At 37.3% G+C, this 26,144-nt stretch overlaps 1 protein-coding gene across 2 annotated transcripts in view; it reads right to left on the bottom strand.

Moving 5' to 3' along the window:
- LOC141438648 (uncharacterized) overlaps positions 1 to 26,144 on the bottom strand; it is a 135,137-nt gene that overhangs the window by 30,544 nt on the left and 78,449 nt on the right. For both annotated transcript variants that reach the window (XM_074102515.1, XM_074102516.1), the window contains exon 2: positions 340 to 405. In XM_074102515.1, the coding sequence (XP_073958616.1) occupies positions 340 to 405 (66 nt within the window). The remainder of the gene's footprint in view (positions 1 to 339; positions 406 to 26,144) is intronic.

The raw sequence follows: 26,144 nt of genomic DNA, 5'->3' as shown, positions 1-26,144 counted from the left end.
CATTCGCTGACTTTAATGATGGTGTTGAGTGCTGAAATTATTAAATCTCATTTTTTTTAATCTGTGCCACAATATACTGAACAATAATTATCATCACCATCGATCATTTAAGTCAGAATGATGAATAAAATTTACAAAATACCTACCGATGCAAACTTTAATATTAAAAAAGACACGAAATGAAAGTTATGAAAAGATAACAAAAGCGGAAGAAAAAGTTTTTAGATTGAATTGGAAATAGTTAATGCTAATCAATCAGCTTAGCGTTTGAGACAAACAATTCTGAAGCAAAAGTAATTTGTACAGAAGAATTTCTAGCAAGCTGTTTAGATTACTCACCCCTGTTTTCTGAGACGCCATCTCGTTTTATCCTGGTCGCTTCTATTGATTCTTCATTATTAATTTCTGCAACAAAACAAATGTGTCAATTAATTTAAATGTACAATTATGTTTCTTATTAAAACGCAGTAATTATTTACAAAATAATTACATTCTCTTTATTAGAAAAAAATAAGATTGATTCGATGCTTTTATTAATCTGTAACTATGAAATAATAACTGAAATCAGCCTAAATAAGTCACAAAACTTAAAAATCAAGCTAATTTAAACCGTTGTTCATGTAAATGTGTGTCTAACAGATTTGCATCAGCATTTGGTTGACAGGTAGTTGCTTAGTATTCAGATTGTTTCTGGTATTTCCATTGTTTTCACTGATGTTACTTTGATTAAGACTTGAGGAAGTTGGAAAAACATGACGTGCAAGAATAAAGCCAAGTTTAATGACTCTTAAGCTTACTGGCGATGACTGAACATTTTCGATAGACGCCACGAAAATGAGATCAAAGCGTTTATTCTGTACTAGCCTGTTTGCCCGCGACTCCGTTTGCATAGAATTGTTTTATCTTTATCCCGCGGGAACTGCAATTTTCCGGGATAAAAACTATCCTATGTCCTTCCCCGGGACTTAAACTATCTGTAAGTATACTTAATTTCATCTAAATGAGTTCAGTCGTTTAGACGTGATGAGGTAACAAATAAACAAACAGAGATACAAACTTTCGCATTTATAATATTAGTGGGAAGCAGGCTGCAAAGGCCTCTTTTACGTGTCACTTTTTTATACTACTAACGTTTTCGGGAAGACCATCATTGCCAAGAGCAACGGGCGAATTTCTTATCGTTGATAGATATGCGTTGTCTGTCTGTCACGGTATAAGCGAGATAAAATACAAACACAGACAGTGAATCTTGCAACACTGTTTTCCACAAAAAAGTAAAAACACTTGAACAAATTAAAAACCCTTTCAACTAAAAATCCGCAAGGTGAATAAACTGGTTCATTTTTTAACACAATCGTATTGCATAAGCGCTATATTAACCCAGATGCTGCGCCGAAAGTTGTGCGTACGAGGTCGCTAATCCATGATCTATTGACATAAATCAATAGTAATTGACTTATGTATATGATGTTTAGTACTAGTAGTAAAACCAGCAGTGAGGTAGTAAAGTGAATTATAGGAATAGGATGTTGTGTAAGGCTTACGAGATAGTTTCCGTTGAGATGAAGATTTAATGCCAATTTGTTTATTCCAAATGTAGATAATCAGTGTAACGCTTTATACGTCATTTTTAACAATACTAGAAATGCCAAAAAAAATTCTTGCTGCTAAGACGATAAGTTATTTTTTGCATAGGTATCGTGTGTTTGAATCCCTCGTTGCGCTCAGGGTTCTAACATAGAATCACTCGCTACTCTCGTAATTCAGTTATAGGATCCAACGGCTTCTTGGGATTGAAAATCAACACTCGCAGAAAAAACAGCTTTGCTCTCTTTGTGCAGAAGTAAATTTTTTATAAGCAGCAATGAAAAAACGTCACATTCATATTTTATGAAACAACAGTGTGGTAGAGTTTTCACTATTGAGCAAGCCCTTTGGGAAGCTTAGGCTTTCGAAACAATGCAAACATTAGACGATCGGCCATCTTTTTTTTCGCACGATATGTTATCTAAGTGCGCAGTCGCAGCGGAACAGTTAGCACGTAACGGACCGCAATTTGGAGCTTGTATTTCCGAGCTTAGGTTATGTAACGTATGATAAGGGGGTTACTTCAGTTTTATTAGCGATTGAGTGCTGCCATATTGGTTTTTGCCGGCAGAGTAGGCGTGTGTTAGAGAACAGAGTATCTCTTGTTTGCTCGTTTGAACTTTGATGGTGTGACAATGTGGCAGACGTTTTAGGTAGGACGTGTTAGGTGGTTTGACCAGCAGGGCTACTACGGTCCCTCTGACAGATACTATTTAATACGAGAGCGAGAGGGACCGCACGACACGACCTGTTGGCTCTTTACTACGAAGAGCAAAATTCGACAACTTATTCGACATTCGTGTCTTGCCGTCCCGCTAACACTAATATTATTTAATGTGAGAGCGAGAGCGACGGTACGATACGAACTTCGATTTTTGAATTTCGTAGTAGCCCCCCTGGGCTGCGATTTTCGGAATTTGAGTGTGAAATTCTATTTGAAATTTACCATGAGCTTTACGGTGATGGCAAAGATCTTACACATTCCAGCGAAGAAATTCAATTATGTATAGGTAGTTCACAAACCGCCCTGGGCTCGCCTGGGTACTATTGCCCAAGCCCTCTCGTTTTGAGACGCTTGTGCTCTGCAAAGAGTCGTATAATGTATAAGCCGAGTTGAAGACAATACGGTATTTGACTATTTTGTACATGTTTTATAAATTAAAACTACACAATGCCTGTTATCGAATAGAAAAACAATTTTTAAGCTACCTTTACAAATAACTAAGTTATAAAGGTTTGAAATTCAAGATTAGACAGAGAAAGACATACTGGCATGTGACGTCACACGCCAGTACCGCCATACTTGCTGCACAGAGAAAATCGTTTGAGAAAGAGACAGGTATATAGATTTTTCAAAAAATCACTATAAATCCAATTTTCAACCGATTTAAATTTTCTCTTCGCTAAACACTATCTGTTTATCTATATTTTCATAATAATATTAAGATATGGCAAAATCAGGAGTGTCAAATACCGTATTTAGGGATATTCAAGACCGAAATAAATAGGCTGTTACTGAACCAGTGAGCAAAACAAGATTTTATGCGTGGTTTCAATTTTAAACTCCTTCCCTCCCTATAAACTGTCGTGAATTCTCCCCCTCCCCCCCATTTCCCCTATTCAAACATGAATACCCCTTAAAAGATAAACCGTCGTGTCAAATTCCTTTCGTACCCTCCCGCCGACGCTTATACAATACAATACAATTACTCTTTATTGTACACCAGAAATAGTACGCCATACATAAAACAGGTACACAGAAAAAATTACAAGGTAAGCAATAGGTAATTAATATGAGAGTGAGAGGGACGGCACGATACGAACTCCGATTTTCGTATCAAAGTCAAAATATATTTATTCAATTTAGGCTATAACAAGCACTTATGAATGTCAATTACCACCGGTTCCCTAGACAAGAAACTCAACGCAGATTTGCAATATTTTAAATGATATGTATACATCACAAGTGTATGTTCGCTATTTGAAGGATTAATGTCGGAATTATTTCCAAATGTCCCTGTCCATGATATAATCATTAACTTTATAACGCCTTTGATATTAATGTCTTCTTGACAATAGATCTGAATTTTGTATCCGTTTCACGTATGCACCCAGAAAATTTTCAGTCCGGAGTATTTGGATTTCTTATTAGCCCTGCTGCCCTAATAATGCGAGTCTGTGGTCCTAATTTGTGAACGGGACCATGCCATGCCACCGTTTTCACCGCCGTATCGGATGCGTACGCGCGGACATCCGACGGACTAGTGACACCGTACGTGGATTCCTTAATGGGAAAGCCTACGGGCTACTTTTTATTCGCTGTGTCTACAGCAGTGGTTCCAAACCTAGGAGTAATTACCCCCGCGGGCAAATTAGTTATTCTCTGGGGGTATTAAGAACCTAATCTAATTAAATATCTAGCTAAATAGTTAACATTAAAAATTATAGATCGCAGCTCAGTAAGTACCCATCGCAGGTGGCATCTATTTCTAGCTGTTATTTTTACTTATTCCATTGTTAAAAAAAATATATGTATTGTAAGACTGGTTTTAAAAGTTCAAAGTGTTTTTGTGATTAATAAGATATTTTTTATTTGCTTGCATTGTATCTTATTATTAAATTTTAAGAAGGGGGGGGGGTAAATTAACAATTATTAACTAGCCTAACCAACAAAAAGTTGGAAAACCCCGACAAAGTTCAATGTCTCAAAAACAGCGAACCGATTTTGATGAAACATGTCTAAGAACCATCGCTAGAAAACCTGCTTTTAAATAAAAAAACGCGCATTCAAATCGGTCCACCTGTTTAACGCTACGGTGACACAGACAGACAGACAGGCCCAATACTACGAAGTGCAAAATTCGAACTTCGTATCTTGCCGTCCCGCTGACGCTAGTATTATTTAATAAGGGAGTGAGAGAGACGGCACGATACGAACTTCGATTTTCGTATTTCGTAGTAGCCCTGGCGCGATCACAGAGTTCCTCCCTTCTCGACTTGCTCGAAGTGTGCACTCAAAACCGACATGACTACCGGCCCAATAATACCGACCTGATGGGCTACTACGAAACTCGCAAATCGAAGTTCGTATCGCACCGTCCCTTTTACTCGCGTATTAAATGACATAAGCGTCAGCGGGACGGCAACATACGAAGTTCTAGTTTTGCACTTCGTGGTATACCACCCCCTATAGGCCCTATAGGGCCTGATATTTTGGAAGCCCAAATGGCTTTGAAATAAGAGCGCGGTAAATTCCGGTCACGCAATATCAAGCCGGTATAACATATACCGCCCTAACATTCCCGACCTGATAAATACCGGAATGATAATCTAAAGCCAATAAATACAGACATAATATGTTCCTCCCAACCCCTTAGTATCAGGTACCTACAATGGGCTAGACTAGCGAGCGAAGCGAACGTGCCGCTCTGCCGTGGCACGGCGAGTATGGTTTTAATAACAAAATACAACGTTCGTTTCATTTATTTTATTTCACTAATAAAACTCAAGTAGCCCTTATTTTCTTTTGCCAAGTAAGTAAGTTTTGACATTCTTAAACTTTAATCTGTTTTTAAAAATCCTCAGACTGTAAGTGAGTGTAATAGAAGCGGTAGCGATGCAACAAACCTAGAAACTGAAACGCTTCCCGTTAGCGCTTCCGAGGCAATTACAGACCCAGAGACAATAATTAGGCCCTGCATAATTAAAATCACAGCACAACCACCAAGCCAAACAAAACTCTATAACAATACCCACAGAAAACTAATTATCTTAAATTATGCCTGCTTCTGTCAAAACAGTAATTATTTCGCACGCTCTCCTTTCAAAAACCTGAATAACGTTCACACCTTTTACTATTTGCAGAAAAAATGACTGTAACATCAGGAACTAAGATTTAAATTACATTAAAGGAAGATGATACAATTTGTTTGTGTTCCAAATTTGAAATTAAATGACGAGCAGTTTCAATTGAAGTATGGGAAGATTTTAGTGATACGGAACAAGTATTTATAACAGATATTTATCTTTTTAAATACTTGCGCTACGTCGATCGGTTACAGATTTTTACTTTTTTAAATTTCACTTTTACTCCGCTTTGTAACCGTCAATGAAAGTAAGTAGTTTTTTATTTTTTTAGAATACTTTCGTAAACTTTACGAGTCAACAATGGTATAAATGGCCAGATGACTCCGGGTCGGTGAACTTTCCGTTGATATGCGTTTTTCTATGGCGCAGTAAGTGGGCGATCAAAACCGTTTTCGATTGTTATTAACGCCATCTTACGGTTCAAAACTTAAAGGTAACGGGATAAAAAATATATAGCGGAACTTTACAACACAGATAGTTGCTGCTTTCGCTAATTACTACGTACTTAATAACTATAAGTATACATAGTAACAGTCATTTTCCTATTACTAAATAACTCTAACTAAATCTCTATATTTCCGTACTCTATATTCCTCTTTTTTTTTCAAGGCATAGCTTGCAAACAAAATAAGGCCTAAATAAAGTATTTTTCCGTAAAGTATTTGTCATATGTCTCAACGGAACTCAATCAAACCCTAGCCCTATTTCGAAACTGGTCTTCATCATATAAGGTGGGAAAAGTGTCGTAAAAAAACTGATGGCAGAATGTGACAGCGCCATACGCGTAAGCAAGACAGGAACAGGTAACTATGTCAGTGGACTGAGTCAATGCACTTGCAATCTTACGCGGCAAGTATGCAGTGCAGTTGCAACGCGAAGCTTGGTTGAAACTGTTATAGGTATGTTAATTAAATATTTAATTTTATTTGAGTGGCGAAAATGCATAAGCAGTGGGAGGAAAAATGCCCGGCAGTTCTGAGTGCAAAATGGCGACATCAGGATTTCTCAGCGAGATCGAGTTACGAATGAATTCGCAAAACCATGCTAGATTCCTAAAAACATATAGATAGTTAAATAGTCAGATCAGTTAGATTTTCAAAAAATATCAGACACTTATTTTTTCTTTTGTCAATTAGACAAAAAAATATTGACAGAGAGCCGCTTGAAGTGCCGTGTGATGAGATGACACACCTACGTCCAATCAAGTGCAAAGATATCGACACGGCCAATATTATGTAGACACGACCTTAACGATAAGTGCATAAAGTCGTGTATACATATTTTTGTAACTTTGGGCGTGTCGATATTTTTGCACTTGACGTGTTTAGTAAGGCGTGACATCACGGGCCCCCCTCCCGAATTTGACGCGCATCATCTATGCAGGGCTACTAGGTACGAAACTCGAAGTTCGTGTCGTGCGGTCTCTCTGACACTTACACTATTTAATACGAGAGCGAGAGGGACGGTACGATACGAACTTCGAGTTTAGAGTTTTGTAGCACTGCTGTCATTTTTTGTTTGATTGACAAAAGAAAAAATGGTGTCCTATATTTACTGCTGTCAACGTAATGATCAATTCTTCGCAAATTTGTTAAAAATTGTCAACATATTTTTATAAGCTTTTGCCCGCGACTTCGTCCACGTGGACTTGGTTATCGCGCCCTGTTACCTTGGGAACTGTGCATTTTCCGAGATAAAAAGTAGTCTATGTCGCTCTCTGGCCTATAAACTATCTCTATGGCAAAAATCAGGTCGATCCGTCGCTCCGTTTCGACGCATTTATAATATTAAGTATGGATTATTAATTAGCAAACATGAAAAGTCGATTTCTAATATAATGCTAATGTCATATGTAAATATTTTTTACAAGGACATTGAGTTAGAGTTAGTTAAAAGGCTTTTAAAATGACTAATCAGTAGGTGAATCAAAGGTCAGAGGTCAAAGAAACTTGTTTCGTATATTATAAGGAACCATAAACACACTGGTTCTGTTCACATAAACATGGTTTCATTCAAATTAATGATGAGTTTGATTCAACTCTTACTAATATACTCGTAAATGTCAAAGTTTATGCGTATGCGCGTGCAGGTATGTTTGTTACTTCGTCTCGCTAGAGCGGCTGAACTGATTTAGATGATAAGTACTTGGTGAGCAGATAACTCATCATCATCATCATCAGCCGGAAGACGTCTACTGCGGAACAAAGGCCTCCCCCTTAGAACGCCACAATGAATGACAACTCGCCACTCGCATCCACCGGTTGCCCGCAACCCTCACGATGTCGTCATTCCACCTAGCGGGAGGCCTGCTAACGCTTCGTCTTCCGGCTCGTGGTCGCCACTCGAGAACTTTTCTTCCCAAACGGTTCTCTGTTCTTCGAGCGATGTGGCCCGCCCATTGCCACTTCAACTTTCTTCTGGGCAGGTACATACCTACTTGAAAGTAAAAAATGGACACCAATATTTATTTATTTATTGTACACACACTTACATCCATCATTACAGGCTTGACCTAATGCGACAGAGAAGTTCCAACATAAATATTAAATTCTTGCTTTAATATATAAGTAATTAATTATTCTTGTAACATATAACATATAGTGCTACCTTCGTGAATTCACTCAAAACACAGAGAAACAAATCTGTTTCTTCGGCAATTTTGTTCAGCGTATGTACGGCCCGGCCCGAGTTAGCGGGGCCTTGTTGAGCAAGTTGGTCCGGCCGCGCGGCTCGGCCAGCAGTCGCGGCCGCCGCCGCCGCCACACGTACCGCTCCGGCACACACAGCCCCAGTCTCCCCAGTATGTCCGCATTTTTAATGACGCCTCTTAGAATTTTCCATATATACGTTACAAGTGCCAAGTCCCTCCTTACTCCCAGCTCGTTGTACCCCACCACCATGCCCAAAACGAATAAGGTTGGATACATTAGAGGATAGAAAGGATACACCCCATAATACCGAAGATACAAGTATCTTAACTACTTGTTCTGAACCCTCTCCACCATCTTATTGTATTTCTGTTCATGCGGTGCCAATATTATTGCGTTGCACTCCAAGTGACTCTTAACCAACGCATTATACAAAGTTATAATAGTTTTAATGTTAGTAAATTTTCTAACTGTATGTAATATTAAAAATCTACATAAAATAAACTTTCCCAAAGATAATGTGTAGATTGTCTAGATTGATTTTTACAACTTAAACACTCAACGATTTCCAACGAAATCACCGAATCCGTAAAATAAAACATATTTATATGATTTCGTAATAAACGATCATTATCAATTATTCTTTTTCTAAAAACAACTTTGACAAGGTCAAATTAAACCAGTCTGAAATAGAAAGCATATCTATTGTAACGAGTACAAATACCGGTTTCGGATTTTACACAATACTGGGTACGTTTTGTAATAAATACTAGGTATGTCACGAAGAAGTCAGCGCTCGTGTCTTGATTTATTTTAAACTTTGTGTTTACAAAGCCTGTTAATGACAGTGTGACACGAAACTAATTAAGATGCATACTAGTTATTCAGTTTGATAGAAAAACATGACAATGACATCACCTAAAACTATAGGCAGTCTCTAATGAGGGCTATCGTACTAGAGGCGCACGTGAGTATATTTTTCCTAATTCGGTCGAGCATGCGTGTGTCTAATCACAAAACTAATATTGTAACTGATGCCCTCATTGTACTAGAGACAGTATTTTCCTAAACAAAGTTCATATTGTTATCCTTATCTCTTTTTAATTTCGAGTATCACAGCAGAGTACAATAGCAAAGAAACGAACAAACAACACGAAATAAATCAAACCATAGACAAGGTCACGCAAACAATAGCTTCTAGGTTACCATAGACGTCCCATAGACAATGCGGTATGGGAAATAGAGCGGCGGTTAGCATATAATACGTGTAATGACAGGCTATGTTTGTACTACACCTGAGAGCAATCGGGTCAGATACTATTAAACTTTGAAAGGAAAAGGGCCGTTTTCTTTGCTCTACACTGCAGCGCCTGGTTTAAATTAAAGTGGAGTTGGAGTACTTAAATAGATGTCTGCACAATTAAAAATGTTACTGTAGTGTAATAGATGAAAAATGTTTTGCACTCGTTAAATCATTTGGTCGCCTTAAAATAACTGTTATTACAGTCGAATGCAAAAGTATATATAGAGCCATAGCGTCAAAATATGTATAGGTCGACCTTATGTTTAGTGGCATAAAGATGTAGGTATAGATACTTTTGACGTCGTGGTAACGTATATATATTTATGCTTTTGACCGTACTTTTCTTTAGACAAGAAACAAATGAACTGGTTGTGTGAGTAGGCTCGTTTGCAAGATTTAACTATGTATACTTGTATTGAACTATGTATATATATTAAGCAATATAGTTTCACTAAATTAATGCCTTAGATACTCGTATCACATCACCAAGTCAGTATTTTTTTTTCTTGGCGCTCCTTAAATTCTTGGAATCTATAAAAAGACGTGAGCACTGGCACGAAACATGTTCAAAATTTAAAGCATTATCGCACCAAAACAGCATTCGAAATTCAAATCGATTCTAAACGCGTAAGGCCAACCACACATTGACCCCACAGAAAGTGACATCCGAGTGAAAGTATGGTTGAATCTCATAGAATTTCACATTCCGCGATAAATTTGTTCACACAAGTAATGTGATAATTCCCTGTGTATTCACGGTGTAACAATCCCAAAGTGGTCTTTTGTCAAATATGTTGTCATTCAAAAGTTACAAGCTGAATATACCATTCATAAAAATATGACCGTAGAATTTTTTACTCTATGCTAATCAGCATTGAGGCTCTTATAGAAATATGTTGCTTGATTATTTTTGTTCACTTTTTGACTTGCGTACTAACTCGATTATGCTCAGTTGCTTTCTAAGACATAACATTTTTTTCAATTTTACACAATTGCTAACTTTAAAGTTTATCTTACCACACTAATTAACATTTTTTTTCTAATCTGTCAAATAGACATCAATGAATAGGTCAAAGGAAAGTTCAGAATTAGAATTCGAATCGCGTCGGAATACGCGTTCGAATTTTAAACGGAGAAAAATCAGATCGAACTCTAGACGATCGGTGTCGCATAGTAAATCGATGATTTCCATATCTATGGTTAGTTTATTTTGGGTTCTATTCTTTTAGAGCCAAAGTGCGGTTTCGCGTGATTTCTTTTGAATGTCAAGTACATGAAATCGATTAGTGAGGTGCGACGGCGAATTTTTCGGACACTTTCGTCGAAGGCCGAGTGAAGAAAGTACGGCAAATAATAAAATAGAGAATGTTCTTACCAGCAAGTGGTTTACATAATTATCTTTTACGACATTTCTTTATTGTATAGAAACTTAATGATATTTTTAATGAAACTTATGTAAATGAATAATCGCGTGTTTGTAATAAGTTACAAATCAGTTTCACTTTAATTAACAATAATCGTGCAATCGTCTAAAAATAAAATAGCGTGTACAGGTATTCTCGTCTTCTTTTATTAATTGTGTTGAAAATGTCTTCAACTTTATGTATGTATGTAAACTCTTTATTGTAGAAAATAAGTAAACAAACACAATTGACAAACATTAAGATATATTTACAAAGGCGAACTTATCCCTTCAAGGGATCTCTACCAGTCAACCTTTGAGTGGATGAGAGGAGCAATCAGTTTATTAATATAATATATTATCGATCAGTATGATTATAATAGGGTGGTGCACTATTTTATTTTGAAGTTAAAGCCCTATTTCTCTTAAGAAATAAGAAATTACATGCTAGATACAATCTGTAAAATATTAAAGGTACCTACAAGTTGTGTTGAAAAATAATTATTATGATTTACAATATAATTGGCCCAAATTTAGGTCAGAGAGCCGCGACGAGAGTGAAACTACATTTTTTGTGGCACCCACAATTCCCCGTCTCGCTTGCACAGTTCTTCGAACTTTCTGCTAAAGGAATCCGATCAAATATTTATGGGCACAGCCCTATTTTGGAAAGTGATACGGTACATGACTTTGTTTCTTTTCAGCTCCAGAAAAAGAATAAGCTCAATAGTCAATATGGCCAGTGCGTGGGTATTTTTCCGAATAATCAGTACGTGTAGGTACTGTATTTTTTTTTCAACTTGAGTTTTTTGGCGTAGGTTAGAAAAAACTTATATCTTAAATGCACTCATATGTACATATAATCCACAATAAATTCAACGGATCGAAATCAATTGTGTGAATAAAACCCCAAAAGACTATTTTCACATCCAAGTCTATACGCCAATGAAATTTATTATTTAAAAATAATATAACCAGCATAATTTGTGATAAAAAATACTTGGAACTCAATGCGCGACTCAAAAATCACCTGCATCCAACCGCAAACGGCCAGACCAAATTCTAAATTAAAACATGAAGAAAACCTTTCCGATAAATAAAATACTACAGAGACAAAAACAATAGTTCTCAGAAACAGCAGGGCTACTACGAAACTCGAAGTTCGTGTCGTGCGGTCCCTCTCGCTCTGGTATAAAATAGTATAAGTGTCAGAGGGACCGCACGACACGAACTTCGAGTTTCGAGTTTCGGAGTAGCTCTGCTGTAACGCGAATTTGATTGGAATTTGACCACAAATCGATCTTGGCCCAATGACATTGGATTCGATACCGCCAATTTTCCAACCGATTATTTAACATAGTTTAGAGGTTAATGTCACCGATCAATGTTAAAAGTAAACTAATTTCTTGATGTATATTTTTAATTTCAATTAGAATGTAAAGTACCGGTAGTAACAGTCAATTGTAAATTGAAAAAAAAAACTTACTTACATAGAAGTTACTCCAATTTCAATTGCAATCATGAATGCAATCTGCAGTTAAATAGATTTCACGAAAATCTTGAAACGATCATTCGTAATTTTAAAATAAAAACATAGATCCATGTACAAGAGTATCATACCAAAATCAAAATAGTAAATGGGACCGCCCAAAAATACTTCCAAAAAAATATTCTCACACTCCAATAGAGCTGAAAGTGAAAATGAAAAGCAGGAATTGTAAAAAGTTAAGCCGTTGACCGTCATCTTGCATCGGGGTCGGCTGTCAGGCAAAAAGCGCGCGAAACAGGTTTCTTAATTTAAATTTGGCGCTGTACAGGTTGTTTTCTCTTGCCCTGCGGCGTTTTGTCTCTGGCCACTAGTATTATCAAATGAAAAAGTGACAGGTGAAGGTTTTAAATTTACGCACCAACAAATTTTCGTCACTCTGGTCTTGTAAAACTTGTAAATAGCGTTCAAAACCCGCTATGTCCGCCATAGCAACAGATGACGAATGAGGGCTATCGCATATGAATTCGCCACTAGAGGCGCTAGTGTAGCGTGAGGTCTCCGCAATCCGTCAAATCTCATAGTTTTTGGGTGAGCTACGCGGGTTTATTTATAATTAGAATAATTTTGTGAATATTTGGCAATATCTGAAATTAATTATGGCAAATATGCGTTCCGGGGCAATGAATGTCTGCGATTTGAGACAGTTTTGTCTTTCGGAAACCTTTGTCCTCCCTTTTTTTCGAACAAAACGGGGACTATGCAACACTGTGGCATGCTCGATATTTTTATGGTACGGTTTTAAGGTGTATTAAATATGATTTTAATCTAAACTTTGTTTTCACGCCCGTAATAACAGACTTTGAAAGCCATACTTAAGAACCTCACGCAACAGTGCGCCATCTAGTGAGACAAAAAGCGATAGCCCTCATTGATGTCATGTCCTGCAAACCTCGACCATATTCACCAATTGTCGAGTCATAACTCCCTTGCTTAGCCTCAAACTAAGTATCACATATTTTTGGTTGGTAAGTATCTGTCTCTTTATCTCTAACGACCAAAACTAAAAGTGACTGACTAATTGACTAGAGCTAGAGTCTTGAAATTTTACAGAAATATGGCTTGAGCATTAGCATCATGTTTTTGCTGTAGAGTCCAATATATTGTATTTATTGTACATTATGTATTGTATTTATAGCTGTCAATACCTACATTCTCCAGGCGACCTCGCAACGGCCTTACTTTCCAAGTAACCGGTCGAGTTTCCTGCTATACTAGTCAATACAATAACTAAATATTAAGAGGAAAAACTGGTGTTAATGATGAAACTGAAAATAATCGAACCACTCAAATATACCTATTTGAGTGATTCGATTAGGTATACACTGAAAAAAAAAAGGATAGCTGAACTAGTTTGGCTACTTGACGTTTAGTCAAAATTTACTAATTAGTAACTAAAATAATGCTTATATTGTAAAACTGATTTTGTAAAACATCACCCAACTTTTAGCTACTAGTAGGCCTTAGTTTTGTAGTTACTCAAGTTATGTTACAACCAACAAATATTTTTGTTACTGTCAGCAATTTTTTTTTCAGTGATAAAGTCGAGGTTCGTTAGACATGTTTTTTATCCTCATCTTCATTATAATATCAGCCGTAGGACATCCGCCGTTGGACATAGGCCTCCCCCAGTTGCTTCGGTTGGAAACGGCCTACATCCACCCTGAGCCAGCGGCTTTAACCCAGCCATCCATTCATCTTGTAGGAGGATGTCTTATTGCTAATCCACGGTCTCTATTCGACAACTTTTCGGCCCCAACGGCCATCTATTCTCCTGTTGGCCTGCCCATTGCTATTTCAACGAGCTATTTCGCTACTTACGGAGACGATTTGTGTTACCGCTACAAAACTACAGTTCGAATCGAGCATTTAACCAGTTGGACTCTGAATAGAACTGAGTAAGTATTGCCGTAAAGTTGTACAAACAATTGAACATGCCCATAACCCTATGGCGTGCATTGAGTACGCAGCAGGGTAGACAGAACTAGAGCTGGTGACGCGCTGCGTCGGAAACTACCAACTGTCATCCCTGGAATTGACCTAATGCATGCCAATGATAACCTAGGTTATGTTATGAGTTACTTACATAGGTAACTTAGTGGGTAGGTAGTTTAGTTAGGATATGAGTACTGTTATGAGTTCAACGGAACTCTTACCGGGTCCTCTCGGCTCGCAGATAAATGAAGATGTTAAACCGAAAAATACTTTTTAAGGCCGTCTAATAAACGAGTTGACGCTTCACAGCCAGATGCTCCCCAATTTTAAGGCCGCGGTAATTACCATAAGTTACCAATTAAACGTAACACGAGACGTTACGTAGCGTTACCGTTCCGGCCCGTTACTCATCTCTGTAACGGACACATACCTTTGTACTACCATAGCGTTTACAAAGCTACCTAGTTGAGCGATGGGCGAAGAGATTTTGCAATGTCATTGGTGCAATAATCCCTTTTGGTAGGCGCTCTTCCACAGTCGAAGCGCAGCGAAATATCTTGCCCGTGCAGAAATATCAAGCGAGCGTTACATTACGGGGTCACGCTGCTATGAATTTATGAGTGGTCTGTCATCGACAGCAATGTACTGGAACTTCATCATCATCATCATCAGCCCGAAGACGTCCACTGCTGGACAAAGGCCTCCCCCTTAGAACGCCACAATGAACGACAACTCGCCACTTGCATCCACCGGTTTCCCGCTACTCTCACGATGTCGTCAGTCCACCTGGTGGGAGGCCTGCCAACGCTTCGTCTTCCGGTTCGTGGTCGCCACTCGAGGACTTTTCTCCCCCAACGGTTATCTGTTCTTCGAGCGATGTGGCCTGCCCATTGCCACTTCAATTTGCATATTTTTCCAGCTATGTCAGTGACTTTTGTACTGGAACTTACACGATATTATTTTCTCACGCTGCCTAAATGAGCCAATGACAATGAAAATTTTCACTGCCTATTTGACAATGTGAAGTGTGTGAATAAACGTTTAAGATTTTTTTGACTGTTATGCAAAATATTAAATATTGAACCGGATAACTCACGTCTTAAATCGAGTTTAGCTCGACATGTTTCGGGCTAATCCGTAGCCCTTCATCTTCGGAGCAATGCGACTCAGCGGCTGCGTTGCGTTGGTGCGCGTGTTGCAGCAGCCGCTGAGTCGCGTTGCTCCGAAGACGAAGGGCTACGGATTAGCCCGAAACATGTCGAGCTAAACTCGATTTAAGACGTGAGTTATCCGGGTCAATATGTTTAATATGAGTGAGTCTCACGGTATTTTCATGTTATGTAAAATATTATAATAACGGTTTATTCTAACTATGGTATCAATTATTACGGTATATTATTCGATGTGTTTCGTTTTTTCGACGTTCGGCTAACAAAAACTCGGCTAATTACCCATGTGTAATATAGCACGGGTCTATTTCTGTTTAAAATTAATATTAATGACTTACATGGATCTTGGGTTAATAGATGTGGCAAGATCAAAACACGTAATACCATAGTTGGTCATGGGTCAGCAATATTTACGTCACTAGTATACCAGAATCGGTGATTGCCCCAACTCAAGCTCAGTTTAGACGTGCAAGGAAAATATTGCAAGTTGTATTACATTGCGAGACCGTAAAAGTAACGAGTACGAAGTAGTCAATCGAGCGCTGCAATGTGCAGTCTTAACGCTTTACTACTTTGTACGTATCAAAGGTAAACACGTACCTAGTGATAGCGGCATTGTAGTAATGTATAAGTAAACATATCTTTTATTTCGACTCTACATAACTTGCACGATTATTCTTGCAGTTGTAACCGGGCTGTAAGTTAGATTTTAATCAAGAACATTTTAATGGGAGGTTTGTTTCTGTTCACGCTTGTGTAGTAATATTAAAGTGTGTTTAGTAATACATATTACACATTTTAGTCTTTAAAGAATACAATGCTTCTTAACATCATACGTAATCTTGATGTGTTGAACTTAGAATTTGAACTTTGACTTTTGATTTTATAAGATTTCTTACCATCAGGCGAGTTACATGCTTCACCGAGATATAAAACAAACAAATTATATAATCTACGTTTCTTCTCCATATATCATAATTAATTATTTCTTATGATTAGACGATTTCAGCAGTATTTTATCGAACCAACTAAATTATGACTCAATTTGGAACCTTGACACAGAAAATGACATTATGACATAAAATTATCAGACAGAGAGAATATATAATGATACTAAGAAATTTCTACGGTGAGTCAGTAAATGGTTTGTAAATGTTTTTGTAAGTGATTTCCAAGCAAACATCTCAATTTTTGACATGAACGATGAACATGCCTTAGGTATGAGTACGACTGCATTGTCTTAGCGCTTCCAGATAGCATTTATTTACATGTACATTTTATTATTACACACACATTTTTTCGAACCCGTTACTTTCTTTTGCGCTCATACCATATTAAATTATCATAATTTCACTTGCATAACAAGTAATTATTAGATAATGCGAATCTTTATCTGCACTTTCTTCTAAACAGTTGGACAATCGAATTACGCAATGCATTTCTCTGAAGGGAATTGAATTAATTTAATTAAGAAGAATTGGTACTTTCTCAATATTACGATTAGGTACAAGTATTATCATCAAATATGGTATTTACTGCTCTCTGCTACTACAATCTGTTTATCGTTTAGCGAAACACTAGGTACCTAATCCATCAAAAATTAAAAAAAAAAGATTTGTACCTATAAATTGTCATAAACGAAATTATCTCGATACGTTTCGGATCAATCCGTGATTCTTCTTCAAGGAGTGCTTGTAGAGAACAAATAATAGATTTGTATGCTGAAAACTTGCAGATGATTAATTGTATCTTACATAATGTTACATTGACCTTAAAACGTTGACATTAACCTCTTTCATTTACATGCAAAATGTCATGACCATCCACCATTAACAGGTCTGCCGAATTACTGTAGTTTGTAAAATGACAACTGGTGCTTGCTCATTCCGTCATTATAAAAAAAAAAAATTATTTGAAATCAGTTTTTGACTAAAGAGAAAAACTCGCTATTTTTCCGATTCCGCTGAGCTAGCAAATTTATAATTTTTTATAAAAAAGAACTATTAACGTTTTAAACACGTACTTTTCTTTGTCAATTAAATATATAAATTAGCTTTTATTGGGCGATTATTCGAGCGTTTCAGCCGCTTACATTTTCTAATCACATGTATTACGAATTGGCCGTAGATTTTGATGTCATTTTCGATTATTTGTCAGAGTTCCTGTATTTCAACCAAATAACTAAAAAAAGGATTCCTGTGGAAGGACATAGGATAGATTGTATATCGGAAAATCGTATGGTTCCCGTGGAATTGCAACGCGAGACTAGATGATAGTTGTGTTCCCATATACAAGAAATTACAAATTCTGCCTTTGCCATGCTTGTACATAAGGGAGGTTAGGGAGGTGTGCGTTTTTGTGCACACCCATTTTTGTGTCCGAAGCGCGGGGAAGCTACGCAAGGAGAGACGAGACTGAAAGGGAGGAACCTTCTCCTAAAACCGCGATCATCATCCCAGCCTATATACGTCCCACTGCTGGGCACAGGCCTCCTCTCAGAACAAGAGGGCTTGGGCCATAGTTCCCACGCGGGCCCAGTGCGGATTGGGAACTTCACACGCACCATTAAATTGCTTTGGAGGTGTGTGTGATGTTTTCCTTCACCGCAAAGCTCGTGGTAAATATCAAATGTAATTCCGCACATGAATTTCGAAAAACTCAGAGGTGCGAGCCGGGGTTTGAACCCACGACCCTCTGCTTGAGAGGCGATAGGTCAAACCACTAGGCCACCACGGCTGCCGCGAAAACCGCGATGTTGCAAAGTAATTTATAAGCGAAATATATTTAATAATGTGCATTGAGTTATACAACAGAGTACCCGAAGAGATACGATCTCTACAGGGGAATTTATTTAAAAGCAAATTAAACAGCTGGCTTCTTGACGAATGTTTTTATAGCGTGAAATATTTTCTCGAGACATGTAAAATTAGATAATTTGTATATTTTTTTATTAATTTCATTATTTTTGACATGTTAATTTTTATTTGATGTAAATAATTTTAATCTAAATATTTGCACGCCTGTATGTGGGCTGAATACATGACTGAGTACTGGACAAACAATAATAACATCCATTTGAATACTGTATTCTTATCAAATAAATTCAAATTCAAATTCAAATAGCGACAGTGCCGAATTAAGACTATTTGACGCCCATCCACGCCTGTTGCAAATCCATAACCTCCTAACGCCTAGAGTCGTGTAGCCGTAACCAGCCTTACCTTTTATGTGCTAGCAATTTTTTTTTTGGTGCTGTTTATCTGCCCCCCAAGACTTGATGCCCTGAGCAACACCTTGTATAAGCTGAGATGATGACGACGATGATTTATTACTATGGAGAGTCAAAGAATGTCTGCAATACATAACCAATTGGACACAGTCTTTCCACAATCATCAAGAACATTTCTCCTCCACATTTCTTTGTCGAACCATGAATAACACGAGATCATGATTATATATCCCGTTGGCGCGTGCGCAAGATTGACAGATGTCAAACGAACTAGTTATAGTTACACGTAAAGTATTAACTTGAAAATTGTCTGTTTATGGGAAATTAACGGTAGCCAAGCGTTTGGATCCGTTACAAGGTTAAATATAATGTAAGTGAGGTATTATCACGTGCCCTGAGCAATTGCTTAATTTGCTTATGGGCTACGAAATGAATTATACGCAGACGGATTCGAAGGCAACAGCTAGTTTAATATATATAACATTAAGTTTGAATCGGGTGAATTTGAATTTTGCGTGATAGCTAGATAGTTTTTGTTGTCAATAAATGTTGTGAGTTTGAGTTTGAAAATTTGCCACTGTATTGTTCTCCGAAGGTCCGTTTCAAACAACATGACTAACGCTGAGGTCACCGATCCTGGTTGCGACAGAACAGCTGACGCAGCATACCGGTTGTTGGTTCATTCCACCGAAGCAATCTCAGCGAAACCCAAAATGCAAATCTGGTTAATTGCTAAAGCACTTCACAATTTTTTTGGTGACGGAACGGTTTTAGAAAACTAAATAGCCGGAGCCTAAAAGCTAAAATAGTCAAAATTCAACATTAATATTTTCATTAAATAGAAGAATAGTTTTATTTAAATAGTTTGAAATTCTTAGGTAAATAGTATGTTTGTAAGGTCGAATTCTCCAAATAAATAATATTTTCATTCACGCATGCATTTGCAGTGTAAAATAAAAGTATGGAAGGTTACGCGAACTCACAGTTCCCAATTCGCACTGGGCTTGCGTGGTGACGTACGCCCCAAGCACTCTCATTCTGACAAGAGGCCTGTGCCCAGCAGTGGGACGTTATACAAGGTGTTAATTAAATAACTGAAAACCAGAAAGTAGTTTGCTTAGAATCAACAGTAGAATCGATTACACTATGTTTTAAATTAGGTTTGTTTCCACCTTTTTTTGTCGCCCAGTCTAAAAGTTACGACTGCAACATGCGCCAATTAAATATTTTAGCGAGGTTGCATACTATTTCGATAATCGAATACTGGCCGTTTTGCTGTCAATGTGTGATTTTCTTCTAAAAACGTCAAAGCGCAACACGTACAAATTATAAGTGTAGAGTTAGAAATGAAGTAGAATTACTGACTAAGCAAACACACACGAATATCTTTTAAAATAACAATGGTATTCAAAAATAAAAGCAATGACTTAAAATGGAAAAATATTTTTGGGGTGTCTGAGGTTTTCAGTCATTTAATAAACACCTTGTATAAGCTGAGATGATGCTGACGATGATTTATTACTATGGAGAGTCAAGAATGTCTGCAATACATAACCAATCAGACACAGTCTTTCCACAATCATCAAACACATTTCTCCTCCACATTTCTTTGTCAAACCATGAATAACACGATATCATGATTATATATCCCGTTGGCGCGTGCGTAAGATTGACAGATGTCAAACGAACAAGTTAAAGTTACACGTAAAGTATTAACTTGAAAATTCTCTGTTTATGGGAAATTAACGGTAGCCAAGCGTTTGGATCCGTTACAAGGTTAAATATAATGTAAGTGAGGTATAATCACGGGTGATTGCTACTGTACAGGTGAACAGGACACGAACACGACTGTACTCAATGGAATGGATCGAAGATTAAAAAAAAGGGTTGCGGTTTATGTAGGACTTGATAATTCCGGCTTTTTTCGCAAATTACATGAGGGTATGAAGCGTGGTGTCCTAGTGGTTTGTCCAATGGCCTCTCAGCCAGAGTATCGTGCGTGGGTACAAATCCGGATTCACATCTCTAAATTTCCCTAACTTCAAGTGCGAAATAATATTTTAAATTTATCACGAGCTTTACGGTGAAAACTGTGAAACCTGCGAAGCAATTCAATGGTGTGTGTGATGTCCCCTATCTGCAGTGAGCCCGTATGAGAACTACGGCCCGAGCCCTTTTATTCTGAGAGGAAGCTTGTGCCCAGCAGCGGTGCGTATATAGGTCGGGCGGGATGATGAATTATCAGGTAGCACATTATTGTCATTCTGGGTCGACAAAAAATCGATCTTACATTTACAGCACCCAAAATAGGGACACATAGCAGTGGCATGGTATATTTGTATGTTAACAACTGACTTGCTAAATGTAAAATAAATGTTACATTGTCAATAAATATATCTATTTCTATAACACAGGAAACAGCTTTCCAGGTCTATGGAACTTTTTAATGAGTCAGAACTTTTCTTTACACTGTTGTACAGCTTTTAATACCGGTAATTACTGGTCTCATCATACCGGTACAGCGCTTTCTCAGGAAGCCATCAATTCTAAACTGACCGCAGCGGATGCAGTATCGCATCATTTCCAATAACGCACTGGTAAAGATGGCAATTTTCTTTCAAGAATGTGATTTCTATCCGTGTATTCCGTTTTATGGTAACGGTGGTAGATGTTAAGTTTTTGAGCAAGATGGCCGCTGATAACTGATGATATTTGGTTGATATAATCATAGGGTTGTTGTTGTGTGTAGGGTTTATAAATTGGGTAGTTGTACTGTACTGTATCGTAATTATTGTACCATCAGCAAAATATGTGGTCTACCACCCTAAAGTTGATATAATCGTTTGCATGTCACAAAAAAATCCAATATCCGTGTATTTTGAAACTTGAAAGTATGACTTTAAGCGACATATTAATTTGTTAGGAACTTGTTTAAAAATTGATAGACCACTTATTTGGCTGATGGTACAATGCCACGCGCTGCGCTACCTCTGGAAGAAAAAGCCCGTATTACTTAGTTAATTTTATGTGTTTTATCTTTATAAATAAAAAAATATTTTTATGAATAAAATAAGTACGTCATAATATAGCTGATTGTCATTGATATTTTGTATGAGTAGTTGTTATTTATTTTAGTTTTTTCTCTATAATATTCATTTCCACGACCTACTTTGACTTTTTTATTAGCTTCTATATCTACGAGTGAATCGTCGTCTGGGAGCGATAAAACCGCTTCTTATCTACCTTGGATTTTGTCTTTTTGTAAACTTATTGTATGTACTGATTTGTTGAACACCTACAATAAAGAAAATGGTGACTACCTTATGTGGCAACTTTGACAGTTTTGTATGGTAAATAAATTCATTTATATCTTGAAATTAGCTTGTTTGTTGGTCAATATGATCAAGAAAAGTCCAAATGTTAGTATTCGCCCTTTACAATTAATAACTTTTATCACATTTCAAAACCTGATTCGGTTTAAAATCCTCATAAGTCCTTATAGTGTGTGGAACCGGACACTAAGACTTGTCGAACGCTCGAGACGGATAAATATCAAGGTAACATACATATACTATGTATATAGGTACTCAGTCTTTATGTAAGTTTGAATGATCTTGGTAATTGCTTGATAATTGATGCACTATTTAAAAGTTAAGCAGCGTTTCCACGAATAATGTGCGAGGATGTGTTGCGAGGGATTTGTTTTTCATTAAGGGGCTACCCGAGGTTTTCATAGATTTTTGACAAGATTTGAATCGTGTCTCCTACTTTTGCACTACAGATAGAATTATAAGTCAAATGGCTATCGGTTCTCCAATCTTTTACCTCCATTTTTGTCTACAGGATTTAAAAAAAAATGAATACCTAATTTTGTATGATTTTTTTAAACATTGTCTGAAAAAACACTTATTTCGTATATCTGTTGACGTGAAAGATCTAACATATACGAAATGTCGAAGTGACGTCTCTAAAAACTGGTTGAGGGTTTTCATTTGAAACTAATTAACACAAAAGTTATGGCCAGAAAAACAGTTTTTTTGCCTAAAATTGTTCAACTTTGATGCCAAATATCTCAAAAACAATGAACTTTGCAGTAAATATGGGATACTATATTGCTTAATATAATAAGCTACAAAAATCATTAGAAAACTAAGGGATTCAGATCGAAGGCCATTGGGGCATGGAATCCCCTTAATCAATAAAAAATCTTCATTTACACATCCTCGCACAGCACATCTCTAGTGGAAACAGCTGGGCGGTTCATGAAAAAGACATTCGTCGCAACACATCCTCATACATTATTAGTGGAAACGCTGCTTTATACTTATGAAATATTAATATGCAACACTAATCTTAACTCGCGTGTCGAGCCCAGAGAGCCAACTCGCCAACTCCGAATTAAGATTGGTTTTTGGGATCTTTTTGTATTTTTTATTTCAACTCCAAATTTTTGTTACTTTTACGGTCATCCCGTAAAAACCCATCCGGGATAATGATGATTATTTTGTAACCTTGTATTTTAATAAACTATTCTATTCTATTCTAAGCATTTAAAGCTTCACCTGTTACACTAATTACAAACGCAACTGGCCTCAAGCAACTTTTTAAAGGCATATTTTAAGTACTAAATTTCGTATACATTTTTGAAGGTCTGTACAAGGCCGAAAGCCTTTATCTCATATTGTTAGCGCTGAGAACAAAAAACAATGGCCAGGACTAAACGAATATTGTATTAGCTTACAAACTGATCGTCGGGAGAATGATTTGTTTAAAATCATTAATGAATTGTAATTACGTTGAGGAATTCAACAATGAGCCATTGGAATTTTAAGGGCCGTAAAATATAAAATAAAATGTTTGCGGACAAAAAGCTGTAACTACTAAAATTATTGCTTATCTATCCATGTCTATTTGTCTTTGAACGAGGTGTGTTATGTTTGTGTTTTATTACATTAGTAAGATCTTCTTTTTGGAGTTAGCTAGCACTTAACAATCATTGGGTTCTCATAATTATAATTGTCATCGATTTTGCTCGTATTTTACGATCCTAATATACGTAACCAAAGAACAAACACAAATGAACGTATACCGTAAAGAGAAAAATTCTAAAACGCTTCATAAAACTTAGCTATTATAACTATACCATATAACACAGTTTTTGCATTTTCTGTAGTTATGTAACTCCATATTTACCTGAAACAAAAAACAAAACAATTAATAGAAATAGAGGTAGGTACTTGAAACGCTAACTACAAACAAACTTTTGTAAAAAAAACTTTTACTTGTAAAATGATTTTATTCATATGCTCGCTTTAAAAAATCAAGATCAAATAAAAAAAAGTCTAATTAATCACTATAATGATGTTCTATTATTACAAAGTTAATTAAGTGCCTATTTCGCTTAACTTTTGCGTAAATCTAAAAGTAAGAGACATGGCCTGAAAAATTGTTAAACTTGAAGTGGCAGTTAGTGGGGCACGTTGCTCATGAAAGTGATCACCATTGTGGCCAATCCATACTAATATTATAAATGCGAAAGTGTGTGTGTGTTTGTATGTTTGTCCGTCTTTCATATCGAAAGGGAGCGACGGATCGACGTGATTTTTGCATAGAGATAGTTTATGGGACAGAGAGTGACAGGCTACTTTTAATCCCGGAAAAATGCACCTTTTCTGAGGGAACAGCGCGCGATAACTGAAATCGCAGTATGGATAAACCCTCCAGGACTGATGACCTGGTAAAGTTCGCAGTAGACCTGTCATTGTAGCGTTCTTTGGGGACCTTAGAGCAACGCGGGCTTCCTACGGAAGGGAGCAGCCATTCGCCGCGTTCCCCTCTGTCAACGTACAAGCCCAACTGGGCATACGAATTTACAAGAAAAAAGAAAAAGAAGAAGAAGAAGAAGAAGGCGCGCTCGGATTTTAAACTAGACCAAATCGAGTCGCGCGAGTGAACGCTGCAGTGCTAAAAATGCCGAATATTTCAGTTTTCTGCGTAAAAAGAGATCTGGGAAGGGAGCTTGCAAAAAGATGGTGTTACATTTCACATGCAAGTAAATTGTTATCGTATTATTGCTATTTAATTACATTTAAACAACAAAGTCGTACATTATTGTCGGATTCGTTTACCAACGTCGAGTCCGCTAATCCGTACCAATTTCGGATCGTTCAAGCGATAAATCCGCCTTTTTGCCGATGAACAACTTAGTGATGTTACTGTCAATGTGTGAGTTTTGAGTCATCTGTACACGAATTATTAGTGTATTGTTGGATTATTTATGTGTTAACGCCGTCATTACAGTCAGTTGGCAGTTTTGTTTTTGCATGTAAGTGTGCGGAACTGCACTTGTGTGCACATTTCCCCCGCAACAAACGCCAGAACTATTCTAAACGTAATCTACCGCTAAGGCTACTCCCTTCCGGTAGGAAGCCCGCGTTGCTCTAAGTTGGGGACCTATATTCAGCAGTAGAAGTCTCTCGGTTGGCGATGATGATGATGAACTTAAAATAGACGTTACACCTAGTTTAATAACCGCTGTATATCTTTCACACGTCAGCGTGATCGTAAATCCTACATAATTATGATTCCCACAGTAATTTGTAAACGCAGTTGGAATATCAGTTGCCGCATCACGCAACTTACATGTTTTTCTATGTTGCGGTCCGAATGTTAAGATTAAGCGGCAATAACAAATGACAGATTATTAAGTGAAATGTCAAAATTAATAAAATACAATAAAAGACAACTTAAACCTATATACATGTTCTCAATTACATCAAAATTAATTAAATAATCATAAATAACACTAAAAAACCATTATACAATAAAAAACACAAAATATCAAAAAACCTAAACGAGAAAAAAAAAGCGGCAATTAATGAACTAACTTTTGTTTCCTACTCTGTTACCACAAGAGGCGATGGTGTAGTATACCGACGTGGCGTGTTAAAAGTTGTTAGTTCGTTGATTTCTTCTTCCTCTCAAAATGCCACTCTGTGCGGCTGATCCCGGTCACTCCCTTATATTTCGCAACCATAAATACTTCCAGTACTTCTACCTTCCGGGTGCCATGTTTCCTGTATTTTGTCCATCAATATTAGTTGCAGTAGCTGATATCTGTCATAGCGCAGCACGTGCCCCAGATATTTCGATTTTGGTTTTTTGTGCTGGAAGATTTTTTGCGCGACAGAATCCGGAATACGGTAATTCACCGAAGAAATTAAGTATACAACGTATAAAGTATCTAACGTAATACATTTTCATTCACACAGCTATCTTGCCCACAATATTGAAAAGAGACCAGTCGCCAGTGCGCAATAATAATCTTGTAAACATCTTGTAACTTGCTCCAAGCCACCGTAAGCGAGCGAGATAAGCTATTGGCACTCCCGCGCGCCGCGGAGCGTGAAAACGGCGCCTGCGCATCGCGCACGATCCGCGACACGCCGTGACATTGCG

The sequence above is a fragment of the Choristoneura fumiferana genome, chromosome 19 (assembly GCF_025370935.1).
Source record: "Choristoneura fumiferana chromosome 19, NRCan_CFum_1, whole genome shotgun sequence".
Lineage (NCBI taxonomy): Eukaryota > Metazoa > Arthropoda > Insecta > Lepidoptera > Tortricidae > Choristoneura > Choristoneura fumiferana.
This window is presented reverse-complemented; position numbering and strand designations above follow the sequence as displayed.